Raw genomic sequence first — 18,305 nt, forward strand, 5'->3', positions numbered from 1 at the left:
GAAGACAAAGCAGGTCGTGTTTATTAAGAGAGAAGGGATAGGAAGGACTCCTTGGGAGAGGCAGAGGTTTCTGAGAAACTAAAAGAGATATCTCAAAGACTATGAATTAAAGTTTGTCTGGGTTAGCCAGACAAGAAAGAGCCTTTCGGACCTTCTGCACTTTTTGTTTTTACCTTTGTATAGATAATGTAAAGAGCATTATTCTCTTATTTCTCAGTCTCAGTCAAATCAGAAGGCACGAATTTATTTGGCCAGGAGGGAGGGAGGTACTTTTAGGTAAAAGCAATAAGTGACTGACTGCCATTACCCTCAGGTGAGGGAGGCGGGAAAGGGAGGAAAAGAAGATATGAAGTGTCTTAAGTAGTGAAAGATAAAGGCCTTGGCCTAAGGTCAAGCAAACAATATATTTCAAAATAACCTTCCTGACTCTGAAGCAGGATCCCTCCCTATTGTAACTCACTGCTTATAGATTTATAATGGTTAATAGATTTACTATGCTTAATTTAATTTAAATTTTTTTCAAATTCTTCTACTTTATAGCATGCTTTTTAAAATAATAGCTTTTTATTATCAAAATGTATGCAAAGGTAATTTTCAACATTCACCTTTAGAACCTTGTGTTCCAAATTTTCCTCTTTTTCTTCTGCCAACCCCTTCCCCTAGATAGCAAGCAATCCAATACATGTTAAACATGTACGTTCTTATGCTTAATTTTAAATAACAGAAATGTATATTATATTTTTATTGATGCATTTTGGTTTTTGCATCATATTTCCTTTCAAATGATTACTCTTTCCAAGTTTTCCTGGTAGCCTCATCTAGCAACAGCAAAAAACCAGTTAAATAACACTGATATGGTGATGATGATGATGGATAATAGTCTAATAATAGTATATAAAATTGACCCATTACTTCTCTACTAAAAAGAAGATTGTTCCAGCATCAGTCATCTGGAATCAAGACTGATTAGTCATTGTGTTTTATTTCTCTGTAATTTTTAATGTGTGAGATGTGCATAAATATACATATACTATGTGTTTGCTAATATAATATATATATATATATATAATTTCTGCTTAAAAATGTTAGTTACCTGAAAATTTAAATTATATGGCATATCATCTTCCTTGCTAAACTTGGTTTAATGAAATATTATACAACATTCGTGTTTTAAGTAATGAAAAGTTTTAAATAGATAGAAATGAAAACAAAGATAGGAAAATTGTATTGAAATTATCCTTTGATGCATCTTCCCTTATAGAAATCAGAATCGTGACAATGAAAGTTCAGACAGTCACAGAATACAAGAAACTCACCAATGTTGTTGGTTATCTCAAAGGAGCTTCATTTCCTGGTAAGTAGAACTAAACAATCATAAATTGAAATTCTTAGAGTAGCATGAAATAATTGTAAATCCTACATATGCTATAATTTAATAGCCCAGCTTAGAAATGATTGGAATCAGATTGCTTTAAAAATTAATGTTTTCTTTTTTAATGTGTTCTATGCAATGGGGCTCTTGACCATGATCATTTTATGAGATTATCATTGTATACTTAAAAGATATTGGTTTTAATAATATACATAGAGGATTATCCAGTGCATTCCATGCTGGCTGGGGGTTGGACTATCTAGTAGAATATAAGTTTCTTGAGGACAAATTAATGACTGTGTCATTTTTGATCTTTATAATTCCCCAACACCCATAAGACAGTTCTGTACATGGTAGATGCTCAATAAATATTTGAATGAATGTTTACAAATATGTATACATTAAGAAACAAAAGTAAAAATAGCATAATCAAAAAACAAAACAAACGAAAAATGAATACTTATATGATATGTATATGTAGTATATATGATAGTTAAATATAATATATACATAATATGTATTCATTATATTTTATGGGGTTGCCATGAAGCTCATATATATTAATGTTGCATGCTTTGCAAAATTCTATGCATAAAAGCCCAGATATTCATATAATAAAAGAAGCTAAGAATAATTCTTTCACAACACAATTTGAGGCAGAATTATTTATAGCTATCTGGTATGTTTTCTGTTTGGTGTAGTTGATAATTTACTTTGCATACTTCTGTTCTTTATTCTGTGTGGGTTAGGTTGGGATCTTTCTTGGGTTAACAGTAGAGAGTAACTAACCTCATTTTAAGCCAATACAGTTGGTCCCCAGGTTCCTAATCTAAAAGAATGAAGACTTCTGAGTCTTAAACAGTCCAATGGTATCATTCTAGGAGATCTATTAAGCTCAGAGGTAGTAATGGGCTTTCTGAAATTTACTTACAGTTAAGAAACTTGAACACCCCTTGAGCCAGTATCCTTAATGAATCAACAGTCTTAAACATAAGAAACAAATGATCCTTGTAATTTTAACTATTGAATTTGAGCCATTTCAACAAAATGATTTTCCATAAGAAGGGTCTCTAGCTAAAACATTACAAGGATTTATAGTCTGTACAGTATTTGTCAGTTACTATTGGAAAATCAGGAAAAAATTATCCTTGTTTGGGAGAAGAAAAGAAAAAAGTTGTTTTCTGTTCAAGTTCAATATTTTAAAAAATCAAAATTAAACTGATATAAATAAACATTATAATCAATGCCATATAGGGCATAAAACTTAATTCGTTTTTTCCATTAGAATACAAACATGACTGATCTCTGTACCTGATCTAGTAATATCCTAATGAGGTGACTTTGAACATAAAAGCAAGTCACAAAGTTATATTACAACACTTTTTGATATATAACTTACCAAAAGTAAGCACAATCTTAAGTCATAAATTTAGAGTACATCTGGAAGATAAAAATAAAACATTAAACTCTTCAATGGCACTTACTAATCCAAGGTTTACAGCTGTAGACTTGAACCTCATAGAAAGTTGGCTAAGGAAAATCCATTTATTACTGTACCATTGATGCCCATTTCTATCATGATAATACTTTGCCTTCTTTCTCATTAAGAAACTTGTAGAAAAATAAAATGTGTCCTTTGAATTTTATTAATCATAGCACCAGTCAGAAGTGACCTCATAAACTTATCTATTCAGTGAATAAGTCACTTAAAATGTATTAAATGCCTACTATGTGTTTCAGATATTGTACTAAGTTCTAGGGATGCAAAAAAAATAAAATAAAATAAAAAGGCAAAAGATAGTCCCTACACTCAAAGAGCTCACAATTTAGTGCATTATCAATGATAATTAAAGATCATCTTGTAAATAAAGAAAATGATGTCTAGGAAGATAAAAGTACTTATGTGAAGAATGTTTTTTTTTTTTTTTTAAAGTATAAGATTACAAAGGAATATAAGTAAGGCAGGAATGCAATTATATCAAGATAGTAATCAGAATAAAAATAGAAACTCACAGACTCCAAATTAATAACCCCTGGTACACTGAAAAGAGAACTAGATTTGTCATTATTTCCTGGGTTTAAATCTCAGCCCTTCTACTTATTAACTGTAGGATCCTGGGGTAAGGCAGTTCACCTCCATAGATCTCAATTTCATTTATAGGCTAGGAGAATGGACTAAATGATGTCTGAGGTCTCTTCTATCTCTAAATCTATGATCTTACGAATTAACAGAAAAGCTTATGAATCTCAGAATAAGTTCTTTCTCCCGTGGTAGTTCAGGGTCACTTGGTCAAATAAATATTGCATTAGAATTAGAATCAATCATAATTAATAATTGCAAAAGTCAGCCAACTATACTGCAGTTTTATTCTAGTTTTATTCACACTTTCTAATTCTAGGACTGAGTCAGCATTGTAAGTAAATATTGTATTCATGAGCCATGAAGACCTATCAAATCCCTTAGATATAAATGCCAGATAAATTTTGGAAAGTTGGTTGAAAGAAATTCAAACTATCAAAAGTATGTGATTTTTTTTTTTCAATGTGAGAACTGTCCCTGAACTATGGCAAATTAGAACTTATCTATCAGTTAGGGAGTTGCTTAAAATCTAGAGAAATCAAATGGCTTGTCTACTATCAAGTGGACTTTAATTCAGTTAAAGGTGGGATTTGAAATCCCTGCCCAGGTACACTCCCTTTTATATACTCTGAGTACATCCTACTGTGCATCAAAAAATGGTTTTAAAATTCTTTATCTGAATGTCCATTTCTCCCCATTTAGCAAGGAGAAGAGGAGAAACTTAGTGAAGCCACATTACAAAAACCAATTAACCCTGAGGGTAAAAAGGAATTTATAAGACAATCCATTTTTATTTGATATTTTTTATTACAATGACCATGTTTCCAAATCTCCATAAAAAGATGACCCATCAGGCAACAGTTAATTAAGATTTTATGAACACACAGAGGCTGTTCCTCCCACAATACTTCCAGAAAATGTTGCACAAAGGTTTTTGCTGCCACATTTGTGTTTGCTTAATGAATGTTTCAAAGGAAAGTATGGTATCTCCTAATCCTGGCTACATTATTGAACTGTACCATCTACAGCTGTGAGTGTGTGTGTGTGTGTGTTTATATATATATATATATATGATATGTATAAATATATTTGATATGTGTTTGATATACATATATATTTGATATATATATCAAATATATATACACATACATACACACACTGATATGTGTAGAGCAGGAGAATGGACCAAAAAAATGAAAACTGGGGGTAAACATTGACTCAATTGCTGCTCTCTTGTCCAATAGAGTATACATCGCTAATAAATTTATTCTCGAGGGTTAATTGTAAAAATGTTTCTTCCCCAGATCGGTATGTCATCGTGGGCAGCCACCATCATAATCCTTATGGTTACAATGGACAAGAATGGGCAAGTGGAACCGCCATCATCACAGCATTTATCCAGGCCTTGATGCTAAAAGTGAAAAGAGGCTGGCGACCCGATCGGACCATCATCCTATGCTCATGGGGAGGAACAACATTTGGAAATGTTGGCTCCTACGAATGGGCAGAGGTAAAAAGAAATCTAGGGAGAGTGTATTATGTATTTTCTTGGCCTAAAATGATATAATATAAACTAATATATGTATATAATTTAGTAGAAATTAAAATAATAGGAGGTAGTATAATATGTGAGAACATTGGATATTGAGGTTTTAAAAATCATAGCTTTTTAAGGAAAAAATTCTTATAAACCAAGAAAAAATATGTATAGGACATTCCTTTGTTTTCCTAGTTACATCAATAAGATCTGTGATTTTATCAGTATGACCATTCTTTTACCTGTGTTCAAATCTCACTTCTGATGCATACTGTCTGTATGACCTTGAGCATAAATCACTTAACCTTTTGCAGGCCTCAGTTTCCCTACCTATAAAATGACTACAAAAGTTAGATTGCGTGGCATTTGAGATCTTGTCCAGTTCTAGGTATGTGATACTGCAATGTTCACTAATTCCCTTGCCCCAGTAGTCTTCACAAAGCCCTACTCAATTATCTTATTCAAGACAGCTATAAATTTGTCAAGTTAGAATGTAGATTATTGAAGTCAAAGACTTTTGTCTGTATGTCTCCAATGTTTTCTGTAATAAAGTTCACAGAAGCTGATTAGTCAATATTTGTTGAATGATTTTTGATTGATTGATTACCAACTTGAAGAAGCTTTAGGTACAAGCCTCAAGCTGGATGATAGATTTGTTAGTTGAAAATAAATCCAGGTGTTTGGAGAGGTCCAAAGATTAGCCATTAGGTAATTTCTTTTTTTGTCTGTAGGAGTTCATGAACACTGCCTATAGAGTAAGAAGATACATATTTAAACAGTTCCTTTGTTCAACATATCATTTCGACTGAGAGGAAAGTAGTGACTTAAAGTTACTAAAATGTATTCTGCCTAAAGAAATTCATCTAGTCCTGTCTTAATCATTAGAATATACTTATTATGTAAATAAAGTATTGATGGTTGTTCCATATTGAAAGAACTGATTCAGCTGATTATTATAGAAGAAAAAAAGATAAAGTCATCTTAAATGCATACATTTGTACTTGAGATGGAAGATGTCAGTTAAAAAGAGCCAACTTCTCAAACTTCTGCTTCTTATTTTGTTCTTTGAAAATGTGAGAAGTCAAACAGACATTTTTGTGACATAGTTTTCTTTGGAACTTTCTGTTGCAATTGAAAAGAATGAACAATGAAGAAAGAACAACCTTTTTCTAGTGTTAGTTTTTTTTTTTTTAATCATAAGACCTATATTCCAGAAATTTTTCTTCTCAGTCTGTTCTAAGAATTTCTATTCAAACTTCTAGCTAATGAGATTTGGGCCAAGAAAGAATTATACCTTCTTATGTTTCTTTTTTAATTTAAATTGGAAGGGTCTTTGCAATTATCTGTTCCTAATGGAGGCAATGTATTACAAGTTGTAGAGATCTAACACATCCCCACCATAGGCAAGAGTGTAACTCAGACTATGCTGTGAATCAGGTCCAATTACCATAGGTGTTCTTAGCAGCTCATAAAAAAGAAAAAGAGATAGAAGATGCTGCCCTCAACCTCACAGTTCTGATAAAGAACAGCGCCAAGCCTGGATCAGCAGATGGTTGAGATTCACCAGGACAGAGTGTTCCTAGAAATGGGTGACTTCCCTTGAATGCAAGCCTGAAGCATGGTTTTTCTCACTTTGAGTATGGCATTTCACAGACTCTAAGATCTCTGCAAATCATACTTATTCCTCATTCTTATCCTTCCCTTTCTCACCTTCATGCATTTATATACATACATACATACATATATATATATATATATATATATATATTTGTATATATATATATTTGTTTTTCATGCCTAAAATGCATTCCTTCCAAATCTTCTTTTCTTGAAATCCTTCTATTAGCTAAAAGACAGATGAGGTTCCAAGAAGTCTTCTCCAAGAAGTCTTCCTTGGAGAAAAGACTTTGTTAAGCACAAAGAGTGTCATTGTCCATTTTCATATGCCTTTCTTTTTTGAAATAGACCTGTGGTTTCCCTGGAATTGGAAACTGCTGGAGAGGAGGATCATCTATCCAGGCAGATCATCACCTATCCTGCCATTTATAGTCTGAGAAAGTTATTTGGGGGCACAGAGAAGTGACGAGATCATAGTTGCACAACTAATATGTAAAAAAACAGGATTTCAACTCAGGCCTTTGTGCCATTATGGTTATTTTGCACTGCATAGTATTTCAATTGTGGTAGAATAGAATAAAGGAAATAAGACTCAGGAATGGAGCAATGTGATCAAAGTTCTATGGCATATAGGAACAGAACCAGGGCTAGAACCCAGAGAATTCAATTCTCAATCTAGTGTTCTGTACATAACTCCCTAGTATGTCCCCAGTGTCCTTAGATTGGGCTAAATGACTGCTAAATCCCCTCCCAATTTTAACACCTTTTGATAAACATTGTCTGTTGCTTATTTACTTGTTTCAGTCACACTCCATTCTCCGTGTCCCTATTTGGGGTTTTCTTGGCAGAGATACTAGTGTGAGCTGCCATTTTTCTCTACTTCCTTTTACAGATGAGGAAACTGAGGCAAACAGTATTTAGTGACCTGTTCTGGATAATACACCTAATAAGTGTCTAAGATTTAAATACATAAATGGTAACATGACAGATACTACATTTATTAGTATTCAAAAATTTTCCCAGAATCCTATTAAGTGTGTATTACACTTCAGTCTACGATTGTGATCTTAGAGAATTATTTCATAGTATGTTTATATTTTCATCTGTTGTTTATCAGAATAACCAAGTGATAGTGAGTTGAGAAGTCGTCATCTATTTTCTTTTCTCTATTCCCTATTACAAATGCCTATTTCAAAAGTACTTTGAGCTAGGGATGGATTTTTTTTTCTTTTTTAAATTCTGTAATCTCCCAACCAAGCCTAATTTGCTTTCTCTGATTGTCCATCATGTCTGGAGCAGAGGAGGCCATAAAACTGTGTTGATTTGTCATATTCTATTATTTAATTCTACTTATACCCAAATCCCTTGAGACTCAAAGCTATAATTAAGCAGATTAGGTACTAATGATCAGTAAACTTGAAAGCAAGATTTAGAGTAATTCAGCTATCAGTGAGTTGACTAAATTTATGTCTGAGTTTTAGAGTAGAAATCTCATTACACAATATCTTCACTAGAATATCTTTCTTTCTTCCTCATTAGTAAATGTAACTGATAAATCCCTGATTAGTTTATCTTCTTTACTCAGGGAAGTATATTACCATCAACATAGTATGTGACCAATCTATTGGTCTTGACTTAGCTCCCAGCTCAAGGTCGCAAACATAGTAGGCATTTGCTTCTGAATTTAGTTTTGGCAGGAATGTTGAATATGGATTTGAGAGAAGAGATATGAGAAAGACCAATTGGTAGGTTATTGTAATAACACCACAAGTAAAGTATGATCAAAATCTAACATTATCTAAAAAATTTCTCCTCTAGTATTAGACATAATCATCCCAAATTCTATCACAAAAGTTGAATATTTATTGAAAGTAGGTGAAAGTTCATTGTGCTTTTACTTAATAGATCACGGGGGGGAAGAGGTGATTAGTGTAGAAACAAGCTAAAGCATGAAATTTCTATGTAGTTAAATAGAGATGCTTTAAAAATTAAGGGATATTTATGTGGAAAATTGGAGTTAGGGAGAATATCTCCTTCAAGCTTTCATTTCTCATAGTGCATATTCTTCTGTATATCTGTCCTTCTAATTCTATTTCCAGTGATATCCACCATATAATAGGATACAAAAGGACTCTCCAAAAACTGAAATAGAAAATCTGATTGGCGACCTTATTGAATGTTAAGATCACAAAATAGAAATTATAAAGAATTTTTCATTAATGGAGAGAGAGGGGAGAACTGAATGCTCTTTTTATTATACCCTTTTTGGTCTGTCTAAAGAACTACTTCACACAAAAAAGAATTCATTACTACAAAAAACAAAACATTTTTGGAGCCATTATGTTGGTTTGGACCTACCACTTCTTCACTTCAATTATAACCAAACTAATGATATCAATAAAGAAAATAGGCCTTTCCATTCTGAAGTAGAATTGTTGGATTAAAGCATAATCAAGTATATTATCCATCTGACAATATTTACTTGTAAAATATGGCTTCCCTTTAGCACAAGTCAAAGTATGTTTCATAAGATGTATTCTCTTAGGAACAAGTCAAAGCACACCTCCTAGACTTCAACGGAATTGGAAAATCATGGTGCTTTCATTGTAAAGATAAGAAAACTGGATCATAGAGAGGGAGATGACTCATCTGGCATCTCATCATTAGGATGTGGCAAATTCACATCATACCAAAACCTACATCATCTGCTCCTTAGACTATTAATCTCCATTATCTTGCCCTAGAACTAATGTTGAGGGTTTTTCCCCCTTTTTTGTGGGCTATTTTTACACTTTTAGCATAACTGCAATACAATTAAAACTTTTGTTTATTGTAATGAAGAGTAAAGATAAGTGAAGTTGTTTCAATGGATTTCATGTAGATGATGTCCGAAAATAGGTTCTAAATAGGCCTAAATAGAAAGTCAGAAATCTGTCCTTTGAATCCTGATTCTATCAGATACTATTTGTGTGACCTTGGGCAAGGTAATGAACCTAAATTTCCTCAAATGTAGAATTAAGGGGCTGGGCTATGCAATATATAAAGTCCCTCTTAACTCTAAATGTGACCCTATGATCCTAAGTAGAAGAAAGGGTATAAGCCAAACATGATCAAATATGCTTTGATGTCCAATCAAAACTTTATTTAGAAAACAGAATTCATTGTCTGTTAAAAATGAATACTTGTTTTGGTCGCAGGATTTCAAGAAAGTGCTTCAGAAAAATGTTGTCGCTTATGTCAGCCTTCATAATCCTATAAGGGGTAACTCCAGCCTGCATCCTATCGCATCTCCTTCTCTTCAACAATTGGTGGCAGAGGTAAGAGATCTTATTTAACTACAAAATTTTGACAGAGGGGTCCCCTTTTCCCCATTTCCATAATTTTCTTTTAGCACAGAGTCTGTTTTACACAAACAAAGGGGGATGGGGAATGCTTTCACTACACATTTTGTGTTGAGAACAAATAACAATTTCCTTCAAATAAATATTCCAACCCTATTTTCAAGTTATTTCAAAAACATTGCTAAAAAATGTTGAAGAAAAAAGGAGGAAAATGATTGTTACTTGTTACCTAAATTCTTCTAATTCGTGATTTCTCATGAAAGTTGTTCACTTTATCTTTTAATTTCTTCATTTCATGCCTATTTTGTAGAAGTCTAACTTGTATCTTAATGGAGTTCATATTTTTATCTCTATTATTTTTTATGACTTTAAGATTATTTATCAATTGACATTTAAATTGTAATTTCACAGGAGGTCTCATCTTCTCTAGAATATAAATAGTTAGAGGTTTGGGATTCTGGGACACAATCTTCTCAAAGATGAAGGCATAGTTGGGAATGACCTTTTGCAAATCCACTGAAGCTACAATATAGCATCATAGAAGCCAAACGAGAGATGAAACAAATAATGAGCCAGGCTTCTGATTAGCCATAATTCTTGCCTGAAATGTAATGCAAACCAACATTTTATGACTTTCGTAAAATATTTTCTAGTTTAATAGTTTTCATCAGCGTTTGCATGTGTGATATAATAAAAAAAAAAGACATTTAAAAAGATGAAGTGGATAAATTCTACATTTAGGACCAGCCAAACCCCAATATGGATGCTCTAAATTATGCCAATATCTCAAAGTTGGTAAATTAATTTCTTCGGCTGTGTAGGCTGTGTCAATTTCACTGACTTTCATTTACCTTCCTAGAGGCGAATAAGGGAAGGCAGTCAGCTGAAGATGCTTCCCCTGAGGTTAAGTCCAGCTTTAGGAAATTAAGGCCATTCTTTTAGGGAATTATTCCACGGTAAGGGTGGGTGAGCACGAAGAGGGGCTGACAAGTTGGAATAGAGAGGTTGTGGAGGACTATAAGATTTAAATGCTTTATATACCTGGAGCTTAAATAATTAATTTGAAGGTAGGATATTTCCTACTATGATCATTTCAAAAGACATTGTTATATTAAAATAACTCCTGTTAATTTTAAAATAATTCCTGACTAAATGGATAATGCATTGTGTTTTAGAATTTGTAAGCTACTTAATATTATTTTTGAAAAATTACAGTATCCATTTGCCCCTCATTTCTCTCTAGGATAAAATATAATTTACTTATGTTAGCATTCACGGTGACTAGAGTTTGACCCCTCAGATCTCTTTATCCTATTCCTTTTTTTAAGATCTCTCCAATGTAGCCAAAGTAGATTATTGTTCTCCCACTCTGTACCAACTCAGTGCTACATCTGCTGATCCTGTGCCCTCCCAAAGAACTCCCATATCTAGAACGCAATCCTTCATGATTTTAGCTTCTCCTAATCCTTGCCTTCCTTAAAGGCCTAGATGAAATTCAGTCTCACCAGGAAATCTTGCCTGATCTCATCAGTTAATGCTCTTCCTCTTCTTTTTCCAATTAACTTTATTATATTTTCTTTTGTATATGTAGTATCCTTGCCACCTGTAAGTAAAATTCATTTTCATTCATTTCTTTGTAAACTCTTCATGTGCCTACCTAGTACAATGTCTGGGACACAGTAAGCAATTAAGTAATTAAATTATGCCAGATCTTTAACTTATAAAGCTTCACCTAGAATTGTGACCACTTTAAAGCAAAAGCTAATCCTAACCTCCCAAAATAGGGGATCTAGGATGGGTTTTGTGTAATTTCATTCCATGGTTCCACTTTATATTTGTAGATGAAATGAAAGCATTTCATTTTCTGGCAGAAAATGCAAAAGATTCAATTTACAAACTGAGTACAAATATTGAGAATCATAGCTCCTTCTTTAATTCCAAGCCTTGTTTTGGGGGGATACTTGGTTTCCCCATTTATCCCATTGAATTCTTGAGTCAAATTAGTTTTGATTCATGTTATTATAAAACATAAATATGTGCCATGTAGATTTTAGAAGTGTGATATTGTCAGGAAAAAAATGGGTTGATGTAACTCCCCTAAGATTGGAGATTACTGTTTTCTATGCCTTAGCTATGTAATGGTTTGTAAAATGTAGATGATTATTTAAAACAGATTTGCTCAAAGAATCAATAAAAGGAAATAATGTATTAAGAAATTGATATGTTTTCCCCCTAGAATCCTAAACATACAAAATGACAAGAAAATCTGAAGGAAACAGAATCTTGTGGACATATATGCATGTGCATATTCAAATATTCAAAAGCTATACTGTTTATGACATTTTATAGAAGTATGTAATATTTTCCCTGCACAGCACAGGCAAAGCTCTTTGTCCAAGCCAAAAGTCTTTCCAGAGGAAGAAGAATCTGATGCAGTTTTGTCATTGATTCCTATGATTTGTGTTTCTGCATGTGTAGTGCTTCTATATTACTTGGTTTAAAGAGAAAATTGATCCCTCTACAAGGACCATTAATATTAGGCTTGGGTTTGCTAATGGTCAGGAAACGATAGGTTAATCCTAGTATAAATGGTCTTTTAAGAGTTTGATACTGACCATTTCTCCTTGTTAAAACATTTGTATATTTCACATTACTATTTTACTATGAAATACTTTTGTCACAATAAGATGGATTGGCCAATACTCTCTAAGTAGTGAATATTAAAGATATTATTTTGTAGTGTGCTTCTGGATTCTTTCTCCCAGAGCAAAACTGTTTACATCTCTTCTGCTAGGTTCTAGGGTTGAGGAGTTAGGGGGAATTTTTTCTCTTATGCTATTGCTTTGAGCCCCTATTCAACATGTTTCCAATTAGCTGATGAGTACCTCAGTTCCTTTACTAACACTAATGAACTTTTGACAGATGCATATTTACTGAAAAGATATAATAAGAACAAATGTACAAATATTGTTAAAATTCCTGACTAAATGGATAATGCATTGTATTTTAGAGTTTGTAAACTACTTAATATTATTTTTGAAAAATGATAGCATCCATTTGCTCCTCATTTTTTTCCTAGGATAAAATAAAATTTGTTTATCTTAGCATTCACAGTTATTATCCTTACACGTTATCCCTTCCTTCATTCCCTCCCTCCCCCCAACCATTGAGGATATATTCTCTCCTATATCATATCAGTTTCTGAGGGGGAAAAAAAAGTGGCTCAAACTTAACTCAGTTTCTACTTAGATTCACCCGGCCAAGTTCTCTTCTGGATGAATGATTCTTGTAGATCTGCTACTTTGCTACTGATCAGGTAGACAAAATAGTCCCTTTGTATCTTGCTTCTCACTAACTGACTTTTGGCTAAAACTTGTATGAACTCTAGTTCCCAGATTCTGTGCTCATTCTCCAGACCTTTGAAGCACTCAAAGTCACACCTGTCTCCAATTTCTTTCATTTAAAACAAAAAAGATCATAAAGAGACATAAAATAAAGCCCCCAGATTCATGAGTTGGGGAAGTAATTTGGGAGGTAGAACATTGGCCATTGGGGCCAATATACAAAAATAATTTGTATATAAAATAGTTCCTAGATAACATGAAAAGAACTGTAATAAACTGGGTCATCCTCTCCTAAATGAGCAATTTAGAAATGATCAATCATAAAAATACAAAGATATGGTTCTGGGCCTCAAGTCAGAGAGAGAGATCCTATCTTGAAACTTATTACTTGAGGGATTGTAGAGGGCTGAAACTCTTGAGTCATTGCACTGAGGTGGGTTCAAGCACTTAGGGCTAATTACTGATTGGACAATACTCTATGGGCATATGCTTGGAAAATGGTCCTTCCCACTAGCCTGTACTGGCTCAATGATTGGTGTATACAGAGGATTGTAGGAGGGACTAGGGGATGGAGTAAGACGAGCTAGAGTCACTTTTTGAGGTAGAGGAGGAAGAAGGCGGTTGGGGAGATTTTGTTTCCCATTCTGTTCAATCCTGCGTCTAAAGACCAAGAAAAAAGACTAAGGACTTTTGATTATCCTAACTTCAGCTGATTCTGGGATGTCCAAAAAAATTCCCTCCCCTCCCTGAGTCTATTTTTACATATGTAAGATGAGGAAACATTTAGTTTACAATTACTATGATACTCTCATGATATAATACAAAATAAAGATTTTATGAGCTTTCAAAACATAAATGTCCCTGAAGGTAATGTTAAAAATAGAAGCATTTCGAATGTTCTCTAGGGAGAGAAGGTTGGAATGCACTTCGGTGGCCATGTGGTCCTTACTTCTACATAAAAGGCACTTCTTCCACAAAAGCATGTCCAACAAGTACTCATCCCCCCTTTTCTTGAACCCAAAGCTTACCATGTGTTATCTCACCTTCTGAATGGTCCATAAGCATATTCACAACACTTTTAAGAACACAAAGAGAGTGCAATTTCCTTGTTAGATCCCCAAGCTGTTAATTTGTGGAATCTGCCCAATCACATTAGTACTTTTCAAACAAGCATTCATATCCCCATCTGGAGGGTGGAAGGGGCTATGCTTAAGTCTCACTTGAACCTAGTAAGCATTCTTACAGATCACTTGAACTAGTCATAACCTTTTCCTAGCTCAGATATTGGTTTCTAATTATTCCTGAATTATTCCTCCTCAAAGGTGGACCTTTGACCTTACTTTTTTAAAGAACCATCTCACAAGTTTCTTCTTATTGACATTCAGTGATATGTAATATGAATAAGAATGTGAGCTCTTGAAAATTTGCCTTTACATTGGTTGCTTCAGATTACATTCCCAGAATTCTCATTACTCTTATCTTAATCTTGCATAAATATACCTCTCTCCTTTCAATAGAGAGATTATAGACTACAGTTGAGAAGTGGTACATTCTCCAACATGTTCAATGTTTATTTTTTAGTTTATTTAATTGATTTTCTTTTCATTATCACAGTCAGTATTCAATGACAGGATGGCAGCATATTTTTTAAAAAAAAAACTGTTTAGGAAAAGCAACATCCTGTTCTAACAACACTAAAATACTAGCAATTTGCTTGCTTCTCTCTTATCCAAATTCATCTGCACAGATCAACCTATCATATCTAGAACAAATTCCATCCATTCTCTTCCTTCAAAGCCCAGCTTAGGACTTAGCATCTTTCTAATGAAGCCTTCCTCAATCTTTCTGGTTATAAATGCTCCCTTCCTTCAAAACTCAGAGTATTACATATTATATATGTTATATATAACATTGTATATTGTATGGTATTAAAAGTTCTCTGCACATGTCTTATTCTTTTACAAAATAATAAGCTTCTTGAAAATAAACACTTTATATCATTTTTTAATGTTTATATTCCTAATATCTACCAGAGTGAATATAATTGTTGCTTGTTGCATTGAATTAGATGGACTAGAGATAGCCTTTTTATTGATTGGTTATATATGTGTATTTATATGTTTAGTTGCATTTTTTTTTGTCCCTTGTTCAAAATTATCTTTTAGATTTAAAGCAGTGTTATCCTTTTCAAGAATATGCATGGATAGCTTCCAAAACTGAACAAAGATTTTAGTGGATCAACCCAATATGTTCTTCATCTTACAGCAGGTCTTTCTGGTCCTTGGAAAACTAGCCTGTAGCATGAATTGCCCATGTGTTGTCCTTTCATTGGGCCATATGGTCAATCCTCTGCATGTGACTTTGTAGACTATCAGCATTATGTCATAAGATGTTTTGTTAATTCCAGACATAATCCCATCGGGTGATTTACACATTATCTCATTTTGTCTTCTATTACTTTTTGTGGTCTCCATTTTTTAATGATCATCTTTGGCCATATGATTGTAGATTTCAAGCTGAAGGTGATCATTAGAGACCAATGAGTCTAATCTTCTTATTTTACAGATGAGGAAACTGAGATATAGAGAGGGGAAGGGCAGAAGTGATTGCCATTGGTTCAGGGCTTTATCCACTATTCCATGTTATCATTTATAGAAGAGATAAGAGTTATCTAAACTTTAGGTTAATTTTCTTTACATTATTTGAGATTGAAGATATTTTAATAGCAAGGACATTGCCCTTAGATTCAAGAGGATATGGATTCAATTTTTGCCTCCAACATCTTCAAGTTGTGTGGCAAATTTTGTAACATCCCTGAGCCTCAATTTCCTCATCTGTAAAAAGGGATTACAATAGCACCTCTTTACAATATTTTAATGAGTATAAAAGTATGAAATGAGGCAATATATATAAAGTACTTTATAAATGTTACCTCATTATTATTTCTGGATTATTTATAAACTGCCTTTCTTTTTCTGCCAGATATAATTTGCATATCTTTCTCAGAAACTTCACACTTTTGTCCCCTGGCATCCAGGATGTTTTCCAGATGAATCTTTCGTGTATTGCCCTCTTCCCCCATGCTCTCCACTATTTTCAATTCTCCTCACACTTTTCCTATTCTATTTGGCCTCTTTTCCATCCCTTCCACTATTCACTATTAGTCAATTGAAGTGGCCATTAAGACTCCAATAAATTGATTTAAAATGTTCCTTTAAACTAATACACTACCTTGCTGAAAGCCTCACATTTGAAGTTATGCTACTACTGGGCAGATTTATCCATCCCTTATGTTTACATGATTGTCTTTGTTTATTTTTTTGGTTTGTTTCTTTTGAAGCTAATTTGAGTCTAAAGCACTGAACTGATCTCCCCAGTTCATTACTCTTTCAGGAGGGTTTTGTTTCAGCATACATTAACAATTTGCAAATACTATTTGTTTTAAATCTTGCTATCAGGGGAAGGCAGCCCAATGCTGGATAAAACACAGAATTTATGGAAGGCAGCTGATTTAAATATTTGGATTATGCCGCCAAAGAGCAAGGCAAACATTCTGAGACCTTAACAAATTTAGTTTGAACTCATTTATCCAGCCACCATAATTACTGTACGCATTCATTAAAGAGGCATGCGGCTTGAGTTGCGTTGTATTTACAGTGTTTTGATTGGTATGTCGGACAGCAGACCTCCATGGGCCTCGGGAGGAAATGATGGTTTACCCAGCTGTGGTATGAAGGAATTGTCATTGGCCAACAGGTTGCTCACTCACACAGGATCTCATGAATACAGTCAGCTTCATTTTGTCCATTATAGAAAAGTGAAATTTATTATAACCAAACATTTGCTATTTTCTGTTGTTGTTTCCTCCACTATAAATTATGGCTGGTTAAAATCTCCATTTAATGGCAGTAATTTGATTATTTACATGATCATTATAACATAAAATTCATTTCCATGGGGCATATTGTGTGAGGCTTTTGAGTATATGAATTTAAGCAGAAGCATTTTTATGCTTTTTTAAAAGACTCAAGTTTTTAAGGTGAAAAATATTAAATACTATGACTTTTTTGAAATCATGTTAGATAGATTTAGTCACTGTAGTTAAAGAAATGAACATAAGTACAAATTAACCTGATTTTAGGGAAGTGCAATATAGATCTGAAATTTTTGATTTGTTTAGAGAAAAGAATAAATCAATGAACTAGCTTTCCAATCACTTGTTTTATTTTCATGACTCAGAAGTCGATTTCTTTTGGCAATTGGCCTTCTGGATACATTTAAGATAGGATTTTGTGGGAAATTTCTTTCATTGTCCCCATCTTCATGACGCAAATAAATTCTCTTGCAAATTAATAGTCTGTAAAGTTTCTAAATAGAACAATTAATTTTTGCCTGTTATGGTATTACTTAGTAGTATCTCAGGCAAAATTATGTGTGCTACCCCACAATGCTAAATAGGTGCCTCTGGCACCTCTGTGGTGATCTGTAAGGAAATAGTAAGTTAGCAGAAGTCATTTATGGCTTCATTATGCCCAATCTTTGTACACAGTACATGTTCTCAAAATTGTGCCTGTGTTAGCCATCCATCTACATTGTTTATCTGCCACTCTTCCTCCTTTTACCAAAATCTCTAAATACTAAGCTATTACCAAAATCATCAGCACCAAGCCTTCATTGTCCTTGCTGGCCACAACCTATGTGGTCTCACCTGAAGTGGTCTGAAGCTATTATAATGCCTTCTTATCTATCTGCCCTGATCTCAAAACTAAGCTGCCAGGCATTAGAGTTAAAATATAAAACTGTTTTAAAAATGCACTTTAGAATTGTTTTGCCTATTCTCAACTTTCTTTTGTTTATTTTTTATTTATTCCTACTTCGCTGAATTTATAAGATTATTTTTATATTTTCTCTTTTTTATTTTTTGAAATTTTTTTTTCTTTTAAAGCTGATAATTCCGTCTTGGACTCTAAAAATAGTTGTATAATTTATTTTGTGTTTCACTCATGAAATGGAA

The 18,305-nt window shown here is 33.4% G+C and overlaps 1 protein-coding gene across 1 annotated transcript in view; it reads left to right on the forward strand.

Annotated features, from left to right (window-relative positions):
- NAALADL2 (N-acetylated alpha-linked acidic dipeptidase like 2) overlaps positions 1-18,305 on the forward strand; it is a 979,587-nt gene that overhangs the window by 630,184 nt on the left and 331,098 nt on the right. The window contains exons 7-9 of the mRNA XM_051983192.1: positions 1,262-1,354; positions 4,757-4,962; positions 9,804-9,923. Of these exons, the coding sequence (XP_051839152.1) occupies positions 1,262-1,354; positions 4,757-4,962; positions 9,804-9,923 (419 nt within the window). The remainder of the gene's footprint in view (positions 1-1,261; positions 1,355-4,756; positions 4,963-9,803; positions 9,924-18,305) is intronic.

Source organism: Antechinus flavipes, chromosome 3 (genome assembly GCF_016432865.1).
Source record: "Antechinus flavipes isolate AdamAnt ecotype Samford, QLD, Australia chromosome 3, AdamAnt_v2, whole genome shotgun sequence".
In the NCBI taxonomy this organism is placed as follows: domain Eukaryota; kingdom Metazoa; phylum Chordata; class Mammalia; order Dasyuromorphia; family Dasyuridae; genus Antechinus; species Antechinus flavipes.